This window comes from Heptranchias perlo, chromosome 24 (genome assembly GCF_035084215.1).
Source record: "Heptranchias perlo isolate sHepPer1 chromosome 24, sHepPer1.hap1, whole genome shotgun sequence".
In the NCBI taxonomy this organism is placed as follows: Eukaryota; Metazoa; Chordata; class Chondrichthyes; order Hexanchiformes; family Hexanchidae; genus Heptranchias; species Heptranchias perlo.
Window position 1 is genome coordinate 4,632,435 of NC_090348.1, and position 20,414 is coordinate 4,652,848.

General features: G+C 41.5%; 1 protein-coding gene across 3 annotated transcripts in view; it reads left to right on the forward strand.

Moving 5' to 3' along the window:
* fgd6 (FYVE, RhoGEF and PH domain containing 6) overlaps positions 1-20,414 on the forward strand; it is a 108,545-nt gene that overhangs the window by 10,132 nt on the left and 77,999 nt on the right. For all 3 annotated transcript variants that reach the window (XM_068004637.1, XM_068004639.1, XM_068004640.1), the window contains exon 2: positions 5,344-7,762. In XM_068004637.1, the coding sequence (XP_067860738.1) occupies positions 5,344-7,762 (2,419 nt within the window). The remainder of the gene's footprint in view (positions 1-5,343; positions 7,763-20,414) is intronic.

Sequence of the window (20,414 nt, forward strand, 5' to 3'; positions counted from 1 at the left end):
TACTGTGACTACAAGAGCAGGTCAGAGGCTGGGTATTCTGTGGCAAGTGACTCCCCACCTGAATCCCCTAAAGCCTTTTTACTATCTACAAGGCACAAGTCAGGAGTGTGATGGAATACTCTCCACTTGCCTGGATGAGTGCAGCTCCAACAACATTCAAGAAGCTCGACACCATCCAGCACAAAGCCCGTTTGATTGGCACCCCATCCACCACCCTATACATTCACTCCCTCCACCACTGGCGCACCGTGGCTGCAGTGTGTATCATGTACAAGATGCACTACAGCAACTCACCAAGGCTTCTACGAAACCCCCTCCCAAACCCGCAACTTCTACCATCTGGAAGGACAAGGGCAGCAGGCACATGGGAACAACATCACCTGCACGTTCCCCTCCAAGTCACACACCATCCTGACTTGGAAATATATCGCCATTCCTTCATCGTTGCTGGGTCAAAATCCTGGAACTCCCTACCCAACAGCACTGTGGGAGTACCTTCACCATACGGACTGCAGCGGTTCATGAAGGGAGCTCACCACCACCTTCTCAAGGGGAATTAGGGATCCCATGAATGAATTTTTAAAATAAAACCTTCTCTCAATATCCCTGAATTCTTTCTCTCTAATTGATTTTGAATCTGTTTTATGCTGTTTGCTTCAATGACCATTCCTGGTAACATTTCATAACTCTTACTGCCCTTTGGGTACAAGAGATCCAACTGCTTTCCTGCCTGCTCTTAATTCCTAATTTTTAATTTGTGTTCGCTGGTATTTGAACAACTAGTTTGAATCAATTTTGTCAATTCCCTTCATAATCTTAAATTTCAACTAGGTTATCATGTTGCCTCTTTTCTATAGGAAACAGCCCACTTCCTTAACACTTCATAGCTTTAATTCCCTCACACACAATAATCTAGAAGAAATCTGACCAATGACTAATATACCAACAGTATAACCTTAAATAAAAGTAAAAAATACTGGAAATGCACAACTAGTTATTCAGCATCTGAAACTGATGGAGAGGTTAATTTTTCAGGTGAGACCCTGCATTGGAACATTCATACGTTGACTGACTTATTGTGCATTTCCAGCATTTGTACTTTGATTTGCAACATTACATTTTTCTTTTTAGGTCAACAGTAACCTTGTTTGATTTGTATTCTGTTAGATATGGGTACTCAATAAAGATGTGAAGAAGATCGAAGTATTCCAGCTTTGGAATAACTAGCTAGATTATCATGTTTAAGTCAGAATGTTTGCATATACAGTAATATGTGTAAGCTTTCATTGATAAGTTTCAAAAATACCTTTCTCCTACACTTGTCCTGAGAATACAGTATCAGTGTATAATATCAGATTTTAACTGGATGCTAGGAAGTGATTGGGAGTGCTCCAGATAGCTCGCTGTTTGAAGCTGTCCTCTTCGTGGGGAAATACCTGGTCTTTGCTTTCCCACTGAAGGTATGGCTGAAATCTCAAACTCAAATTTATCTGCAACTCCATGAATATTGCTTTGGAGATACAATTCCATGAGCTGCTAATAAGTTACATATATTCAAGAATAATTTGCTATATGTGTCCTGTATGAAGCAAAAAAAATATATAATTGAATACATTAAATATCTGAGGTTTAAAGTTTGTATAAAATAATCTTGGATGGCAAAATTTCTTTCCATTGGGAAACAGCTTTTCAACTTGTTTATTACTGATTAGTATTCCATTCACTGCTTACATTGCAAAATCAACCACACTTGTAAATACTAAGCTTTTTCACCTACAAACCTGTTAAGCATCTACATTGGTTAATCTTATTTCTTTTTCCGCAGTTGTTGCTACGATGAATAGTTTTGGCTGCCGTGTAAGTTCTTGTGACCTTTGTTTACATTTTTGGACTGCTACCTAAGTGCAACTGATGTTCTCCCATGTTCATGAAACAATTCAATTGGCAGCTGGAAGTAGATAAAATACTTATGACTTAAAGTGTGCTTCAATTTATTTTGTAAAGTGGCCACATTTTCCTTTTGACAACATGTAGTTGGCACTTGTAGATCAGAAAGGTGTTATTATCATAAACTCCTTCAAGGATGGCGTACAATAGAATGCCTGCCTGTTTTTTGATTGGTGTTCTGAGTGCCAAGGATTTCATTATTGAAGTTTGGCCACTACTATTGAGTGAATTTTGCCAATTTTTTTAAATGCAAATTTTACATGCTCCCTTTCCTGTCCACATCTTGATCGCTTCCTCTCGTGTATGGACCTCCTCTCTCTAAAATGCACTGCGCTATCTCTTTCTCACCTGTGTGCTTACTGTCTTGTGCTCCAGTTTCCCTGCTTTCCCTCCCCCGTTTGTGTACATAGCTATCTCTCTTTCTCCGCCCCCCCCCCCCCCCCCCCCCCCCCAACCCAGGTTTTACACTCGTCCACGCGCTCTTTCACGTGTCCGTGTGCACTGATCTATGCATATTCTTGTCCACATGTATACTCATTCGTTTACTTTCTCTGGCCGTGCACAAATGTGCTTTCATAATATCATATGATACAGGACAGAAGGAGGCCATTCGGCCCATCGTGCCTGTGCCGGCTCTTTGGTAGAACTATCCGATTAGTCCCACTCCCCTGCTCTTTTTCCCCATAGAACTGTAATTTTTTTCCCTTCCAGTATTTATCCAATTCCCTTTTGAAAGTTATTATTGAATCTGCTTCCACCACCCTTTCAGGCAGTGCATTCCAGAATATAACAACTCGCTGCATTAAAAAAAAATGTTTCCTCATGTTGCCTCTGGTTCTTTTGCCAATCACCTTAAATATGTATCCTCTGGTTACTGACTGTACTGACACTGGAAACAGTTTCTCCTTATTTGCTCTTTCAAAATTGTTCATAATTTTCAACACCTCTGTCAAATCTCCCCTTAACCTTCTCTGTTTTAAGGAGAATGACCCCAGCTTCTCCAGTCTATCCACTTAACTGAAGTCCCTCATCCCTGGTACCATTCTAGTAAATCTCTTCTGCACCCTCTCAAGGCCTTCACATCTTTCCTAAAGTGTAGCGCCCAGAATTGAACACCATACTCCAGCTGAGGCCTAACCAGTGTTTTATAAAGGTTTAGCATAACTTCCTGACTTTTGTACTCTCTGTCTCTATTAATAAAGCCCAGAATCCCATATGTTTTTAACAGCCTTCTCAACTTGTACTGCCATCTTCAAAGATTTGTATACATGCACCCCCTTTAAAATTGCACCATTTCATTTATATTGCCTCTCCTCATACCTCCTACCAAAATGTATCATTTCACACTTCTCTGCATTAAATTTCATCTGCCATGTATCCGTCCAGGTCCTACACATTGTTTACTACATTTCTGAGTTTCGTGTCATCTGCAAACTTTGAAATTTAACCCTGTATACTGAAGTCCAAGTCTTCAATATATATCAAAAAGAGCAGTGGTCCTAATACTGACCCCTGGGGAACACTACTGTATACTTCCCTCCAGTCTGAAAAACAACTGTTCACCACTACTCTTTGCTTTCTGTCCCTTAGCCAATTTTGTACCCACATTGCCACTGATCCTTTAATTCCATGGGTTTCAATTTTGCTAACATGTCTATTATGTGGTACTTAATCAAATGCCTTTTGAAAGTCCACATACACATCAACCACACTACCCTCATCAACCCTTTCCGTTACCTCATCAAAGAACTCAATCAAGTTAGTCAAACACGATTTGCCTTTAACAAATCCGTGCTGACTTTCATTTATTAGCCCATACTTTTCTCAGCGCCAATTAATTCTGTCCATGATTATTGTGCCTCAAACTTTCCCACCACCAACGTTAAGCTGACTGGCCTGTAATTGCCGGGTTTATCCCTCTCACCTTTTTTGAACAGGGGTGTAACATTTGCAATCCTCTAGCACCACCCCCATATCTAAGGAGGTTTGGAACATTGTGGCCAGAGCCTCCGCAGCTTCTACCCTTACTTCCCTCAGTAACTAGGATGCACCCCATCTGGAACGGGTGTCTTTTCTACATTGAGTACTGCCAATCTTGTAAGCACCTCCTCTTTACCTGTTTTTATCCTATCCAATATCACTTATATCTCCTCCTTTACTGCTACATTGGCGGCATCCTCGTCTCTAGTGAAGACTGATGCAAAGTATTCATTTAGTACCTCAGCCATACACTTTGCCTCCACAAGTAGATCTTTTTGGTCCCTAATTGGCCCCACCCTTCCTTTGATTACCCTTTTACAAAAGACTTTTGGGTTCCCTTTTATGTTAGCCGCTAATCTATTCTCATACTCTCTCTTTGCCCCTCATTCCCTTTTTTAGATCTCCCCTGTACTTTCAGTATTTAGCTTGGTTCTCTACTATATTATGAACCTTACATTTGTCATAAACATAGAAAATAGGAGCAAGAGTAGGTCATTCGGCCCTAAAACTAGATCCAGCATTGCTTCCATCCTCGTTGGGCTGGAAACACACTGATCAAGACAGTTCTCTTGTATACATTTCAGGAATTCCTCCCCTTCTTTGCCCTTTACACTGTTGCTATCCCAGTCTATATTGGGATAATTGAAGTCCCCCATTATCACTACTCTATAGTTCTTGCATCTTTCTGTAATTCACCTGCAAATGCTCTCCCCTCCCTCCTTCCCACTATTTGGCATATAGTATACACCCAGTAGCATAATAGCCCCTCTATTGTTCCTTAATTCTAACCAATAGATTGTGTCTTTGACCCCTCAACTACATCATCCCTTTCCAGTGCTATAATAGTTTTTCTCTCTTCCAGTCACATGCTCTGTCTCTGGTCAGCTCTAACCCTAGTTCTCTATGCCTCATTCTATCTTGTCTGCGCTTTTTCCCTCTCTCCCTTTGTTTCTCTCATCTGTTTGCATTCGTTTTTTCTCTCGCTCCTCTTCCATGTTGCCCACTCGTGCTCACACAGGTTCTCACTTTTATCCATTGACCTCTTTTGTCTCCCACTCTTCCCCTCTCTCGTCCATGCTCTCTTCACATTCTTTCATTTGTGTTCTTTCCCTATCTTTCATCTGCTGTCTTTGTCTCTCATTAACTCAACTGTGTGTTTGTGCTCTCTTTCACCCACACACACTCTTGTGCCATATATAAAAAATATATGCACTCAGCCCTTTTTTTTAAAAACAATGCTAAAGTTACTAGATATTCCAAGTTACTGTCATTACGTTGTGCTGTAATTTAGTCTGTTGCGTTTTCTTTTGTTTAAAACCTTGCACCACCAAAACACACTATACTCTCAGTTTTTGTCTCATCCAAGCTATAGAAATACAAATTAATGTTCTTTTTATGTGTATCTCTTTCCTGTAGAAATTAAGAAGCCACCAGTGGCCCCTAAACCCCGATTTGTTTTGGGCAAGAAGCCACCTCCTCCAGTTGCACCAAAACCAGACATCGTCATTTCAGATCCTTTATCAACACACAAGGGACCAAAACCAGCATTAGCACCAAAACCAATAGTGCCAAAAATTACACCCGTGGCTGAAGTGAAACCAACACCACTGCGAAATAATAAATGCTCAGAGGGAATTAAGAGAGAATTGAGTGAAAATGTGACATGTCCAGCTTGCCAAGACGGTATTGTTGGAATGCAAAAGGGAGGCTGTGAATTGACTCGTCATTACATCATATCAAATTGCTTATGTAAAACTGAATGTGAGCATAAATACATAAATGGTGAAAATACCTGTAAAACCCAAACTGTCATTGACCAATTGACCAAACTGGAAACTTTGGAAAATAGCAAAAAACGTGACCAAACAAAATATTCCTCTAGGACACGGCACAGGCCAGAGACACAGTGTGACAAAACTGTCAACACATACCAGGTAATTGGCAAAACTGGTTTCCCAGAGCAGAAATTTAAAGATGTCTTAACTCAGGTTGTATCGCCAAACAATTATCTTCCAAAGCAAAAAGATGCACACTGTGATGCAGATGTCAAATTGCATGGTAGCAGCAATGGACAAAGTGAACTCTTTAATGCTGACCAAACCTTGCGAAATATAGGAAATTCTAAAAGGAATACAGGAAAGCCCTTTGATGATGGGGATAAAGACTATGAGGTTAAAAATGCTGCTCATCAATCAGAAGAAGTGATGAAAAATTGCCATTCTCCTGGTACTGACCACAAAGAGAGGGTGCATAACAGTCAGCCAAAAGTTACTTTTACAGTTGCAGAAAAGGAGAAATTGATCTTTCAGGATATTAACTCTTTAATTATTACTTCAGGATCCATTTCAGTGCCTTGCACCAAACCAGTTCCTATGCCAAAGCCAAAAAAAGCACGCCTGGTTGGTCTCATCAGGCAAAACTGCATAGACAACTGTGTGGAAGATGCTGTGGAACTCAATGTGACATGCAGTGATTCTTGTTCCAAGGCTCCAGATGGGACTACTGTAGATTTCAATAAATCATTTGTTTCTATGGATGCTCGCAGTGTCTCTAAGTATATCAATGAAAATTCATCTCAAACTGTCAAGATGCATAACACATCCTTACAAGAGAATATTGCTGAGCCAAGTCAGGTGAAAGAATCTTGTAATCAAAGTGGTTTGCCCTCCATAAAGCCAGTTCTGGTCCCTGTCTCTAAAGTCAATATCTCTTCAGACTTACAAAATAAAAGTAAAATAGAACAAATAAAGAGAGATTTGGAAAGTGGCAACAGAACGTTCCCAGCAGACACAAAGGGCAGTTTTATTAGAAGTAGTTCCCTCTCTATGAGCTTGCCTAAGTACCTCAGTTTGTCATATGCTCCAAAAGTGCCTGTGTCAAACAGTGAGGCTGGTTCAGATTTTGAAAGGGTACCTAGCAGTGAAGAAATGTCCACCAACACAGACATTTCTCCAAAGGCTGTTCCAAAAAAACCACAGCGCCACAGCCTGCCTGCAGCTGTAATAGTTAAAAGGGATCTGTCAACAAGCAATAATAAGGGTGCAAGTGGTTCAGTGGAAAATGATTTGGAAGAGGGACTTGGCAGTTTATCCAGCAGAGATACTAAAATGTCCAATAATGAGCACAAAGCAATTCGTCTGAGTGAGAAACCTGTATGGAAACTGCCACATCCTATTTTGCCTTTTCTGGGGAGTCCTGGGACTGTGGCAATAACAAGTACTTCACAAAATAACGAAGCTACTATTATAAAGCCAAGAGCTAAATCCTTGTCGTCTGCTGATGCTGAAAAGCCAGAGAAGTCCCCAAAAGAGTCTTCAAAGAAAAATTCATTTAAGAAGATCCTTGGTATAAAACTCTCTGCTAAAATGAAAACTGACTTTCACAAATTTTTGACAAAAGGCAGCTATTCACTAGACAGCACGCCAGCTATACTTCCTTCTGTGGAAAGTAACCACATTGACAATCACTGCACTCCAGGGTCTCTGACAGATGATCAAAAGAGTAAACCTGTAAAAGCATATTCTGCTGATTCCTACCATCAAACTGCAAAGAAAAGCCACAAACTCAAAAACTTCTCTGAACTGCCACATAACTTTCCTGTTCAACAGGTGTCTCGTATTGAGCTGCAAAAAGAATGTCCACAGAATTCTAAAGCGCAGTTGACTGAACCACAGTCTCTCTCTCCTCCTAAATATGAAAACATAAGTGCAAATTTTGATTGGAAGAGTTCTTCCAGTGTTGAAGACTATGACACTAGTATTTATGAGATAGAACCCTATGCAGTGTCAAGCTGCTATCAAAAATACAGACCAACACAGAAGAACCAGCATATCAGGTAATTATGAGAATGCTGATACATTATAGACATGCATACATGAGAATCTGATTATCGTAAACTTGACTCTAGTAAAACTGCTTATGGTCAAAATTTCAATGTCTTAATTCATTTGCAGTGTGACTGAATGGAATAACTGTTTAGAGTGAAATTGCTCCCACCCCCAGCATATTCTGTTGACTTTTAACCACTAAACTACATAAAAGGACCCTTCCATTGTTTCTGCCAAAAAGAGAAGTGAGAACGTGCCTTGTAGATTGTATAAACTGGTGCCTCCATTCACTATCAATGCATGGACTGAATCTTTTCTACTTCATTTACGTATGCAATCAGAAATCAGTATAGGCTTGACATCTACTTGAATCCAATCTGACAGCCAATGTAAATCCTCAGAATGTTATATTCTACATTATTCTCGGCATAAATAAAATGCCTGATCAGTTCAAAGGCTTGCAGTGGTCATGTTTGCTGCACATCTGTCTGACACAGAAGATCAATGCTGTTTAATTCACTATATTAAAAATGTTTTCATGTATACATACAATATTGCATACGTGTACACCTTTAAATTTTGCACTCAGGTCTGCCGTACCAGGAAGCAGCAGTATAAATGGGACGACTCCACTAAGTCTGCCTATTACAATATCCTGAAGCACATCTTAATTCCGTACGATTTGATATAAATAAGGTGTAAAAAACATTGATTCCATTTAGTTTCACAATCTCGATTTGTTTTTGTCAGCATTCAGTCAGATTCTGATTTAGTAACTTTTCTGTGGCACTAACACCAGGAGTGAGATTCATGACCATAATGAGGCAAATGGGAAGGAAGCCCATTTAAACATGGAGCTGCATGTGAGAGTGAGCTACCTTGAAATATGTTGCGTCTTGAATTGCTGTGATTCCAAGGGAGTGAGTCAGGTTCGATACTGAGGAGTATTTCTTCTCTGTGAATTGTTGCCCTCTGGAACAGATGGACATGGCGGGTCTGAGTATGCTACAGTTCTTTAAGAAAGGACTTGACCAGTCTTTTAAGGACATTGGGATATTAGGGAAGGGGTAGTTATGGGAGACATCATGGTAAATATTTTACTTGATAATGGATTCCCAGAGGAATTTCACAAAGTTTGCCCTGAAATTGGCCACAGATTTTTTCACCTCCTTCCATTACCAACAGTTGGGGAATGAGATGCATGAGGTTGCATCATCTAATGGATAGAGTCAGCATTTCAATCACCCTTCTCTTATGTTTGAGACTTAAAAGGTCCCCAAGAGAAGGTTAAGGGAATATTTAATAGAGGTGTTCTAAACTATGAGGAGTTTTGTCAGAGTAAATAAGGAGAAACTGTTTCCATTGGCAGGAGGCTCGGTAACCAGAGGACGCAGATTTAAAATAATTGGCAAAAGAACCAGAGGAGATTAGGAGAATTTTTTTTTGCAGCAAGTTGTTATGATCTGTAGTGCACTGCCTGAAAGGATAGTGGATACAGATTCAATAGTAACTTTCAAAAGGGAATTGGATATATACTTGAAAGGAAAAATTTGCAGGGCTATGGGAAAAGAGCCGGATGATGGGACTATTTGGATTGCTCTTTGTGAGCTGGCACAGGCACAGGCACAATGGGCTGAATGGTCTTCTGTGCTGTATTATTCTTTGATTCTATGACTATGATTTCACTGTGAAAACATTCTAGTGCAGTCAGGCTTGCTTGTTAGCTTGCCTTGATGGTGGCACTCAAGCTTCTGCATCAGAAGATTGTGTGTTCAGACTGCACTTCAGGACTTGAGCATATTATCTAAGCTAACAACTCAGCACAACAGTGAGGGAAAGCTGCATTGTAGGATCTAACAGAAAATGGCTGCTGTGTTTGCCTATATAACAAGTCACTGCACAACAACCTGCATTTATATAGCGCCTTTAACGTAGTAAAACATCCCAAGGCGCTTCACAGGAGCAATTATCAAACGAAGACACCGAGCCACATGAGATATTAGGACAGGTAACCAAAAGCTTGGTCAAAGAGAGAGAGGTTTTAATGAACGTCTTAAAGGAGGAGAGAGAGGCGGAGAGGTTTAGGGAGGGAATTCCAGAGCTTAGGGCCTAGGCAGCTGAAGGCACGGCCGCCAGTGGTGGAGCGATAAAAATCCCTTGAAAAGGGATGCGCAAGAGGCAAGAATTGGAGGAGCGCAGAGATCTCGGAGGGTTGTAGGGCTGAAGGAGGTACAGAGATAAGTGTCTCTCTGCCACCGAACTCCATCTTCCTTACTACTACAACAACTTACATTTATATAGCGCCATTAATGCAATAAAACTGCCTACGGTGCTTCACAGGAGCGATTATCAAACAAAATTTGACTAATAATGCAAAAACAAAACAATTTAACCAGTTTAGTGACATTTTATAGTTTCAGGGTATATTTTGGTATAAAGTGGTATAATTTACCATTAGTAAGTCTGAGACTATTGATCGGCCTTGTTTATTTGCTGAATTAATTTGTTTTAATTTAGAAATTCATGGAATACATTTTCTGCCTTTTTAATACTTTTTTCTTCAGTTTACTTCGTAGATTTCAGACTAAAGAAGTATATTTAAGGCAATTGATATATAAAAGAAAATGTGCACATTTTGTACACAACAAACCACTTTTCATAGCAATTTATTTGCAGGATTCTACTGTCTGAACACATTTGTTGAATTGGGTCTCCAATTAGACTGGATCTTGATAAAGAAATAAAGAAAATTTACAAAAAAATGTTAATGTGTTCCTGTTGTGTATACAGCTAAGTGTTGAACTTGAAGTTTGGACAGGATAATTAGAATAATGACATCTGGCACAAACACTGAAGCAAAGTGAAGAATATGTCAGAACAGGTTCTCATACTTTCAGCTCACTGACCTAATTGTCAGTGGTTACATATTGTACATATTAGGTCGTCTTGTGAACTGTAACTTGAGCAAATGAGTAAAAGGAGATGGTGTCTTTAATGAACATCTTATTTCAAGTATTCAAGCGGGTGTACATTCCTATTGTTTTCACTTACTATACATTAGTTGCAACTAAACAATTCAAAGATGCTGTCAGGAATTGTAAAGAAAACAATTTGGTGATGCCAGAATGTCAACTCTTTATCAGTGCCTTGCTTAAAGTGGTAGATAGCGATGCATTTTGGAAGGAAGAATGAGGAGCAGTAATATAAACTGAATGGTACAATTTTAAAAGGGGTGCAGGAACAGGGACCTGGGGACGCTCAAACACAAATCTTTGAAGGTGGCAGGACAAGCTGATAAGGCTGTTAAAAAGGCATATGGGATCCTGGGCTTTATAAATAGAGGCATAGAGTACAAAAACAAGAAAGTTATGTTGAACCTTTATAAATCATTCGATTTGAGATGGTTTCCTAAAGCAATGCATCATGGAACCAACCAGGGAAAAGGCTATTTTAGATCTTGTATTATGTAATGAGATAGGATTAATTAGTAACATCACAGTAAAAGAACCTCTGAGGAAGAGTGATCATAATATGATAGAATTTCACATTGAGTTTGAAAGTCACATACTTAAGTCAGAAACTAGAGTCTTAAACTTAAATAAAGCCAATTACATAGGTATGAGGGGTGAGTTGTCAAAGGTAGATTGGGAAATTAAATTAAAGGGTTTGATAGTTGAAAAGCAATGGCAAACATTTAAAGAAATATTTCAATATTCTCAACAAGTATGCATTCCATTGAGAAATTAAAACTCCACTGGAAAAGTGATCCATCCGTGGCTAACTAAAGAAGTTAAGGAGAGTATTGGATTGAAAGAAGAGGCCTATAATGTTGCCAAGAAGAATAATAAGCCTGGGGATTGGGAAAGTTGTAGGAACGAACAAAGCACGACCAAAAAATTGGTAAAATGGGAGGAAATAGAATATGAAAATAAAATAGTAAGAAATATAAAAACTGATTGTAAGAACTTCTACAAGTATGTAAAAAGGAAGAAAGTAGAAAAAGTAACATTGGTCCCTTGGAGGCTGAGACAGGAGAAATTATAATAGGAAATCAGGAAGTGGCAGATGCGTTAAACAAATATTTTGTATCTATCTTCACAGTAGAAGATACAAAAAGCATACCAAAAATAGTGGGGAACCAAAGGGTATATGAGAGTGAGGAACTTTAAAACAATTAATATCACTAGAGAAAAAGTACTGGACTAACTAATGGGACTAAAAGCTGACAAATCCCTGGACCTGATGGCCTACATCCTAGTGTTCTAAAAGATGTGGCTGCAGAGATAATGGATACATTGGTTATGATCTTCCAAAATTCTCTATATTCTGGAATGGTCTCAGTGGACTGGAAGGTAGCAAATGTTACCCCGCTATTCAAGAAAGGAGGGATAGAGAAAACGGGGAACTACAGGCCAGTTAGCCTGACCTTGGTCGTCTGGAAAATGCTGGAATCCGTTATTAAGGAAGTGGTAACAGGGCACTTAGAACATCGTAATATGATTAGGCAGAGTCAACACTGTTTTATGAAAGGGAAATCATGTTTGACAAATTTATTAGAGTTTTTTGAGGATGTAACTAGCAGGGTAGATAAAGGGGAGCCAGTGGATGCTTTGGATTTTCAAAAGGCATTCGATAAGGTGCCACATAAAAGGTTGTTAGACAAGATAAGGGCTCATGGGGTTGGGGGTAATATATTAGCATGGATAGAGGATTGGTTAAAGGACAGAAAACAGAGAGTAGGGATAATTGGGTCATTTTCAGGTTGGCGGGCTGTAACTAGTGGGATGCCGCAAGGATCAGTGCTTGGGCGCCAGCTATTTACAATCGATATTAATAAAACTTAGATGAAGGAACCGAGTGTAATGTATCCCAAGTTTGCTGACGATACAAAGCTAGGTGGGAAAGTAAGCTGTGAGGGGGACACATAGAGTCTGCAAAAGGATGAAGACAGGTTGGGCATGATTTTAGCACCCGCGATCGGGTGCGTTCCTGGCGGGGGAGCTCCAAAAATCGGGGATTCCCGGGACAGGTCGGGAGCCCGGCTCCAATCCGCCCAGTTCCGGGTTTCCCACAGATGCACTGACGCACACGCAGCCCCTGCATGTGGGACTCCCGCCGGCAATTAAAGCCGGCGGGGTGCCACTTAAGCTATTTAATTTGGTATTTCAGGCTGTTTACAGACCTGATTAACGAGATATTTTAGGAGGGTTAGGATTTTACAAACAACTGGGACTGTTTCCCGTACTGGGGGAAACACTCCCAGTTCAAATGGACGTGTTGCAGCCATCAGCCTGTGGCAGCTGCAAAGGTCCATTTGACAGATGGCGGAGGGGGGAGAGACCCTCACTCATTGCAGGAGGCCACTCTGTCACTTTGGACAAAGTTTGGCCTCCACTACCCTCCTCCTAACAATAAAATTCATCAACTTGCACACTTAGCCCGGTGTCCAGACACATGTACCTACCTTGCGGACCCCCTCAGATGTACATCTTCCGGATGGGGGCCGCCGTAGCTGCATTCACGACCTCGGAGGGCGAACCACATCACCAGCCTCGCCGGCCACGCCGTCCGCCTCTGACACGTGGAGCGCCACAACACAGTGCTGTGACGCATCCACCTGCACAGCAGGAGGGAGGGCAACCGCAGAGAGAGATGCGTCGCAGAGGGCACTACCCTCACCACAGGGTCCACAGACCGAGGCTCAGCTTCCTGGACCTCTCTGAGCAGCAGTGCACATGGAAGCTCAGAGTCACTCGACATGTAGTCGTGGACATCTGCAGCCTCCTTCATGCCGAGCTGCTCCCGGCTGGCCCGAGCACCATCTTCTTACCTGTCGCTGTCAACGTCACCACTGCCCTCAACAATTTCTCCTCCGCATCCTTCCAGGGTGCCACCGGGGACATTGCCGACGTCTCTCAGTCATCTGCACAAAAGAGCCCTGCAAATACACCGACACCCACTCCTTCGTGCTATTATTTTCTTCATTACTGTTGCTTCACTTATGTTAATTTTATCGAGTCCCTGTCCCCGATTCAATATAAGTTTTCTTGGGATTTCCGGCATGCTATCCTCTTTTTCGACTGTAAATACTGACGCAAAGTAATTGTTCAACATGTCCGCCATTTCCCCATTGTCAATGACAATATCCCCACTTTCAGTTTTTAAGGGGCCAACACTGCTCCTGACCACCCTCTATTTCCTAATATAACTATAAAAGTTCTTCATATTGGTTTTGATATCCCTTGCGAGTTTCTTTTCATGCTCTCTTTTTGTAGCTCTTACTATCTGTTTTGTGACCCTTTGTTGATCTTTGTATCTTGCCCATTTGCCAGGATCTGTGCCATTTTTTGCCTTTTTGTATGCCCTTTCCTTATGTCTTATACTGTCCCTTACCTCTTTAGTTGTCCATGGCTGTTTTTTTGGCAAGTAGAGTTCTTGCCACTCGGGTATAAACCGATTCTGTATCACGTTAAATGTTTCTTTAAACATTTCCCACTGATCATCAGTCGTTTTACTCACTAACAGATTTGCCCAGTTTACTGTGGACAGTCTCTGTCTCATCCCATTGAAGTCAGTCTTGCCCAAGTCTAGAATCTTAGCAGCTGATTCACTTTTTTCCCTTTCAAACACTACATTGAACTCGATCATGTTATGATCACTATTGGATAGATGTTCACGCACAGTTAAGCCGTTAACTAAATCTGGTTCATTACTCATTACTAAATCTAGTATGGCTTGTCCCCTTGTTGCCTCTAGGACATACAGCTGTAGAAAACTATCCCGGACACACTCAAGAAATTCACTACCTTTCTGACAGTTGCTAGTCTGCTTTTCCCAATCTATGTGAAGGTTAAAGTCCCCCATTAAGACCACTATGCCTTTCTTACACGCTTGTCTAATCTCTGCATTTATACAATCTAGCAGTTCAGAGCTGCTGCCAGGGCTCCTATATACAACTCCCACTATAGTCTTAGATCCTTTCCTATTTCTCAATTCAACCCATAAGGTCTCTGTTGGCTGCTTACCTCTCGTTATATCCCCCTTTATCATTGAAGTGATTTCATCTCTGATCATTAAGGCTACTCCTCCCCCTCTTCCATTTTCCCTATCCCTCCTGTCAACCTTATAACCTTGATGTGGACATGCCGGTGATGGACTGGGGTGGACAAATGTAAGGAATCTTACAACACCAGGTTATAGTCCAAGAGTTTATAGTTATAGTCCAACTCACCTGACGAAGGAGGTAAGCTCCGAAAGCTTGTGATTTTCAAATAAAACTGTTGGACTATAACCTGGTGGTGTAAGATTCCTTACGTTTGCCAATCTTATAACCTGGTATAATTAGTTCCCAATCTTGACCATCCTGCAGCCATGTCTCAGTAATAGCTATCATGTCATACCCTCCAATTTGAATTGGAACCTGTAGTTCATTTAATTTATTCCTTATACTCCGTGCATTTGTATATAGAACTCTTAGTTGGGCCACACACCCTAGCCTGACCTTCAGCTTTGATGCTGGGTTAATCGCCTTACGCCTTCTAGTTTTCTCTTTATCTGTCGTGCCTAAAGTACACTTTCTTTCCGCTGCTCTATGTTTTTTCCTTTCACTTGTTCTTGAACAACTGTTTGTACTATTTGTATTGTAAATTTCTCCTGGGTCTTTCCCCTCTCTTGCTGCTCTCAACTTTACTCTCTTCTGACTGCCCGCTCAGGTTCCCATCCCCCCGCCACTCTAGTTTAAACCTTCCCCAACAGCACTAGCAAACATCCCCGCGAGGACATCGGTCCCGGTCCTGCTCGGGTTTAACCCGTCCCGCTTCTATAGGTCCCACCTTCCCCAGAACCGGTCCCAATGTCCCTGGAATCTAAATCCCTCCCTCCTACACCATCCCTGCAGCCACGCATTCATCCTGTCTATTCTCCTGTTCCTATACTCACTAGCACGTGGCACTGATAGTAATCCTGAGATCACTACCTTTGAAGTTCTGCTTTTTAATTTATCTCCTAACTCCTTAAATTCACCTTACAGGACCTCATCCCTTTTTTTTTACCTATGTCGTTGGTACCGATATGGACCACGACTACTGGCTGTTCACCCTCCCCCTCCAGAATGCCCTGCAGCCGCTCCATGGCATCCTTGACCCCAGCACCAGGGAGGCAACATACCATCCTGGAGTCACGTTTGCGGCCGCAGAAACGCCTAATTGTAGTCTCACTACAATTGTACAGGGCTTTAGTGAGACCTCACCTGGAGTACTGTGTACAGTTTTGGTCTCCTTATCTAAGGAAGGATATACTTGCCTTGGAGGCGGTGCAACAAAGGTTCGCTAGATTCATTCCTGGGATGAGAGTTGTCCTATGAAGAGAGGTTGAGTAGAATGGGCCTATACTCCCTGGAGTTCAGAAGAATGAGAAGTGATTTCATTGAAACATATAAGATTCTGAGGGGGCTTGACAGGGTAGATGCTAAGAGATTGTTTCCCCTGGCTGGAGAGTCTAGAACTAGGGGGCATAGTCGAGGATAAGGTGGCGGCCATTCAAGACTGAGATTTAGAGGAATTTCTTCACGTAGAGGGTTGTGAATCTTTGGAATTCTCTATCCCAGAAGGCTGTGGATGCTGAGTCATTGAGTATATTCAAGGCTGAGATGGATACATTTTTGGACTCTCGGGGGATCAAGGGATATGGGGATCAGGCGAGAAAGTGGAGTTGAGGTCGAAGATCAGCCATAATCCAATTGAATGGTGGAACAGACTCGAGAGGCTGTATAGCCAACTCCTGCTCCCATTTCTTAAGTTCTTCTTATGTTCTTGTCACTGGTTCGGCCTCAGCTGGCGTAGTGTGTCCAATTCTGCGCACCACATTTTAGGAAAGATGTCAAGGCCTTTGAGAAGGTGCCGAGGCGATTTACCAGAATAGTATCAGCGATGAGGGACTTCAGTTATGTGGAGAGACTAGAGAAGCTGGGATTGTTCTCCTCAGAGCAGAGAAGGTTAAGGGGAGATTTAATACAGGTATTCAAAATTATGATGTGTTTTGATAGAGTAGATGGGGAGAAACTGTTTCCACTGGCAGGAGGATCGATATCCAGAGGACACAGATTTAAAATAATTGGCAAAAGAGCCAGCCCGGAGATGAGAATTATTTTTATGCAGTGAGTTATGATGATCTGGAATGCACTGCCTGAAAGGGTGGTGGAAGCACATTCAATAGTAACTTTCAAAAGGGAATTGGATAAATACTTGAAGGGAAAAATGTGCAGGGCTATGGGGAAAGAGCAGGGGAATGGGACTAATTGGATAGCTGTTTCAAAGAGCCGGCACAGGCATGATAGGTCGAATGGCCTCCTTCTTTGCTATAAGAGTCTATATTTTCATATTAGTGATTCTACCACTTAGTTTCTAAAGATTGCAGAATCTTGTTCTAACCATTACTTCAAGGCACAAAAATAAAGTTATAATTTTATGGAATTTCTTATAGAAAACAAATCTCTGATTCATTACAAAATTGGAGTTCATTTTGCCACTTAAATTGGACCATAATTTGGTTATGATGGTAACTACGTAACTAACTGTATGTAGTTACCATCATAACCAAGTTCTGCCTCAGGTTTTATATTGGTTGTGGTTTCGTATAACAGGAGGCACGGTGTCACCAAATTCTGCCTCTCCATCACCTCAGATGGAAATCATACACGTGCACTCAACATCTGGTGAACAAATGTACATTTAAAAGGATAAGTATGATTATGGAGCTGCTTGGTGATATAAACAGGACAGCTGCATTTAGTGTGCTCATGTGGATTGCAGTATTGAGCTTGAATTATGGAGCCATTCTTAAACACTGATAACCTGCCAGATTTGCCTAGTGGGAATGGTAATAAGTAGTACTGCAAAAGTTCAGATCAAGTCTGAAATTTGGGAGAAAATGTGCTTATCAGGAATTTGTTTCTCAGTTTTGTATATTTGTGGATTTGACTATTGGATACTTTTATTTTGCAAATTTTCTCATTCTACTCCCAAAGGCATTTATTTTCCCAGGGTACAGTTCCAGGGGTGCCATCATCCCTCTGCACCATGACCAAGTATAAGCAACGGTGGTGAGTTTTGGCAGGCTATTTGACCATATAGGTACCATAGTCAAGCCTGATCTTAAATTGTAGAAATTACAACATGGAAGGAGGCCACATGGCCCATCATGTCTTTTCTGATGCTGCCTCTTTCTCTGCCCTTTCCTTGTATCCTTTTATATTATGCCTTTTCAAATATTTATCCAATTCCCTTTTAAATGATGCTATGACTGCCGTAGTAGCCATTTGTGGTAAAGTGTTCCATGACTTAATAACCCTCTAAAAATATTTTTCTAACTTCTCCTTCATCCTTTTCATGATAATCCTGAGTCTGCCTCAATTTACTGATTTACCAACTAGTGGAAACAGTCTAACACTAGCCTCACGAAACCTTTCAGAATTTTGAAAACCTCTGAAATCCCTTAACCTTTTGTTTCAGTGAAAAAGGCCCCAATTTTTCGAACATTTCTTCGTAACTATAATCTCTCATTTCTGTTGCTATTCTAGTGAATCTTTACTTTACACTTTCCATGGCTCTAATATTCTCCCAATAAACCTCAACTACCTAGCCTTTGGGCTTCCATTTGCCAGAATGTTACTGCAGCTGTCGATCTGCTTAACAACTCCCTCATGTCCTCCTTTAATGGCCGTGTCTGCAGCAAAACCTTACTGTCTCCCATCCCGGTTGATCCACCTGGATGGCCTCCATCTTTGCTCCATCAAATTCAAGGGATGCAGACTTGAGCGTAAATGGTGCACAACTGGTTTGACCATCCATCTATAGTTAGGGGATCAGACAGGCGTTTCTGCGGCCGCAGACGTGATTCCAGGATGGTATGTTGCCTCCCTGGTGCTAGGGTCAAGGATGACACTGAGCGGCTGCAGAACATTCTGGAGGGGGAGGGTGAACAGTCAGAGGTCTTGTTCCATATCGGTACCAACGACATAGGTGGAAAGAGGGATGAGGTCCTGCAAGCAGATTTCAAGGAGTTAGGAAAGAGATTAAGAAGCCGAACCTCAAAGGTAGAAACTCCCGATTACTCCCGGTGCCACACGCTAGCGAGTATAGAAATAGGAGGATAGAGCAGATGAATGCGTGGCTGGCGAGATGGTGCAGGAGGGAGGGCATTAGATTCCAGGGGCATTGGGACTGGTTCTGGGGAAGGTGGGACATGTACAAGCCGGACGGGTTGCATCTCAACAGGGCCAGGACCAATATCCTCATGCGGAGGTTTGCTAATGCTGTTAGGGAGGGTTTAAACGAGCTTGCCAGGGGGATGGGACCCCGAGCATAGATTCAGAAGGGAGAGAAGCAGAGCTGGAAATAAAAGGCAGAAAATTAGTAAGTGAGTTTGGAAGGTAGAGGAAACAAAGGTTAGAAACTAGACAACAAAGGAGTTTGGCAGTGCTTAATGGTATATACTTCAATGTAAGGAGTATAGTAATTGAGGCAGATGAGCTAAGGGCACAGATACGTGGAAGTACGATATCTTAGCTATTACTGAAACATGGCTTAAACAGGGGCAGGAATGGCAGCTCAACATTCCTGGTTACAGGGTTTTCAGATGAGATAGAGGGAGAGGTGGCAATATTGGTTAAAGAAACAATTATGGCTGTGAGGAGGGATGATATGTTAGAAGGATCATCAAATGAGGCCATATGGGTTGAGCTAAAGAGCAAAAAAGGGGCAGTCACACTTCTGGGAGTGTACTATACACCCACGAACAGTCAGAGGGAGATAGAAGAGCAAATATATAGGCAAATTTCTGAGAAATGCAAAAACAATAAGGCAGTAATAGGGGATTTCAACTACCCTCATATGAACTGGGATAGAATCAGTGCAAAAGGTTTAGAGGGCGCAGAGTTCTTAAATTGCATTCAGGAGAACTTTTTTAGCCAGTACGTAGTAAGCCCAACAGCAGGGGGTGCAGTTCTGGATTTAGTTTTAGGGAATGAAGTTGGACAGATGGAAGGAGTATTAGTGGGGAGAGCATTTTGGTGGTAGTGATCATAATTCAGTTAGATTTAGCATAGTTATGGAAAAGGACAAAGATAGAATAGGAGTAAAAGTATTAAATTGGGGAAAGGTCAATTTTACTAAACTGAGTGATTTAGCAAAAGTGGACTGGAAACAGCTACTTGGGAAGCATTCAAGGGGTTCAAAGTAAACATGTTCCCACAAAGAAAAAGGGTGGGACTGCTAAATCTAGAGCCCCCTGGATGACTAGGAGCATACAGGATAAGATAAGGCAAAAAAAATGGGAAGCTTATGTCAAACACAGAGAGCTCAATACTGCAGAAAGCCTAGAAGAATATAGAAAGTGCAGGGGTGAAATTAAAAGGAAATTAGGAAAGCAAAGAGAGGACATGAGAAAATACTGGCAAGTAAAATTAAGGAAAACCAAAAACTGTTTTATAAATACATAAAGAGCAAGAGGATAACTCAAGAGTAAGGGCCTATTAGAGACCAAAAAGGTGACCTATATGTGGAGGCGGAAGATGTGGGTATGGTTCTTAATGAATACCTTGCGTCTGTCTTCACAAAAGATGGGGATGATGCAGAGATTGTGGTTAAGGAGGAGAAGGAGTGT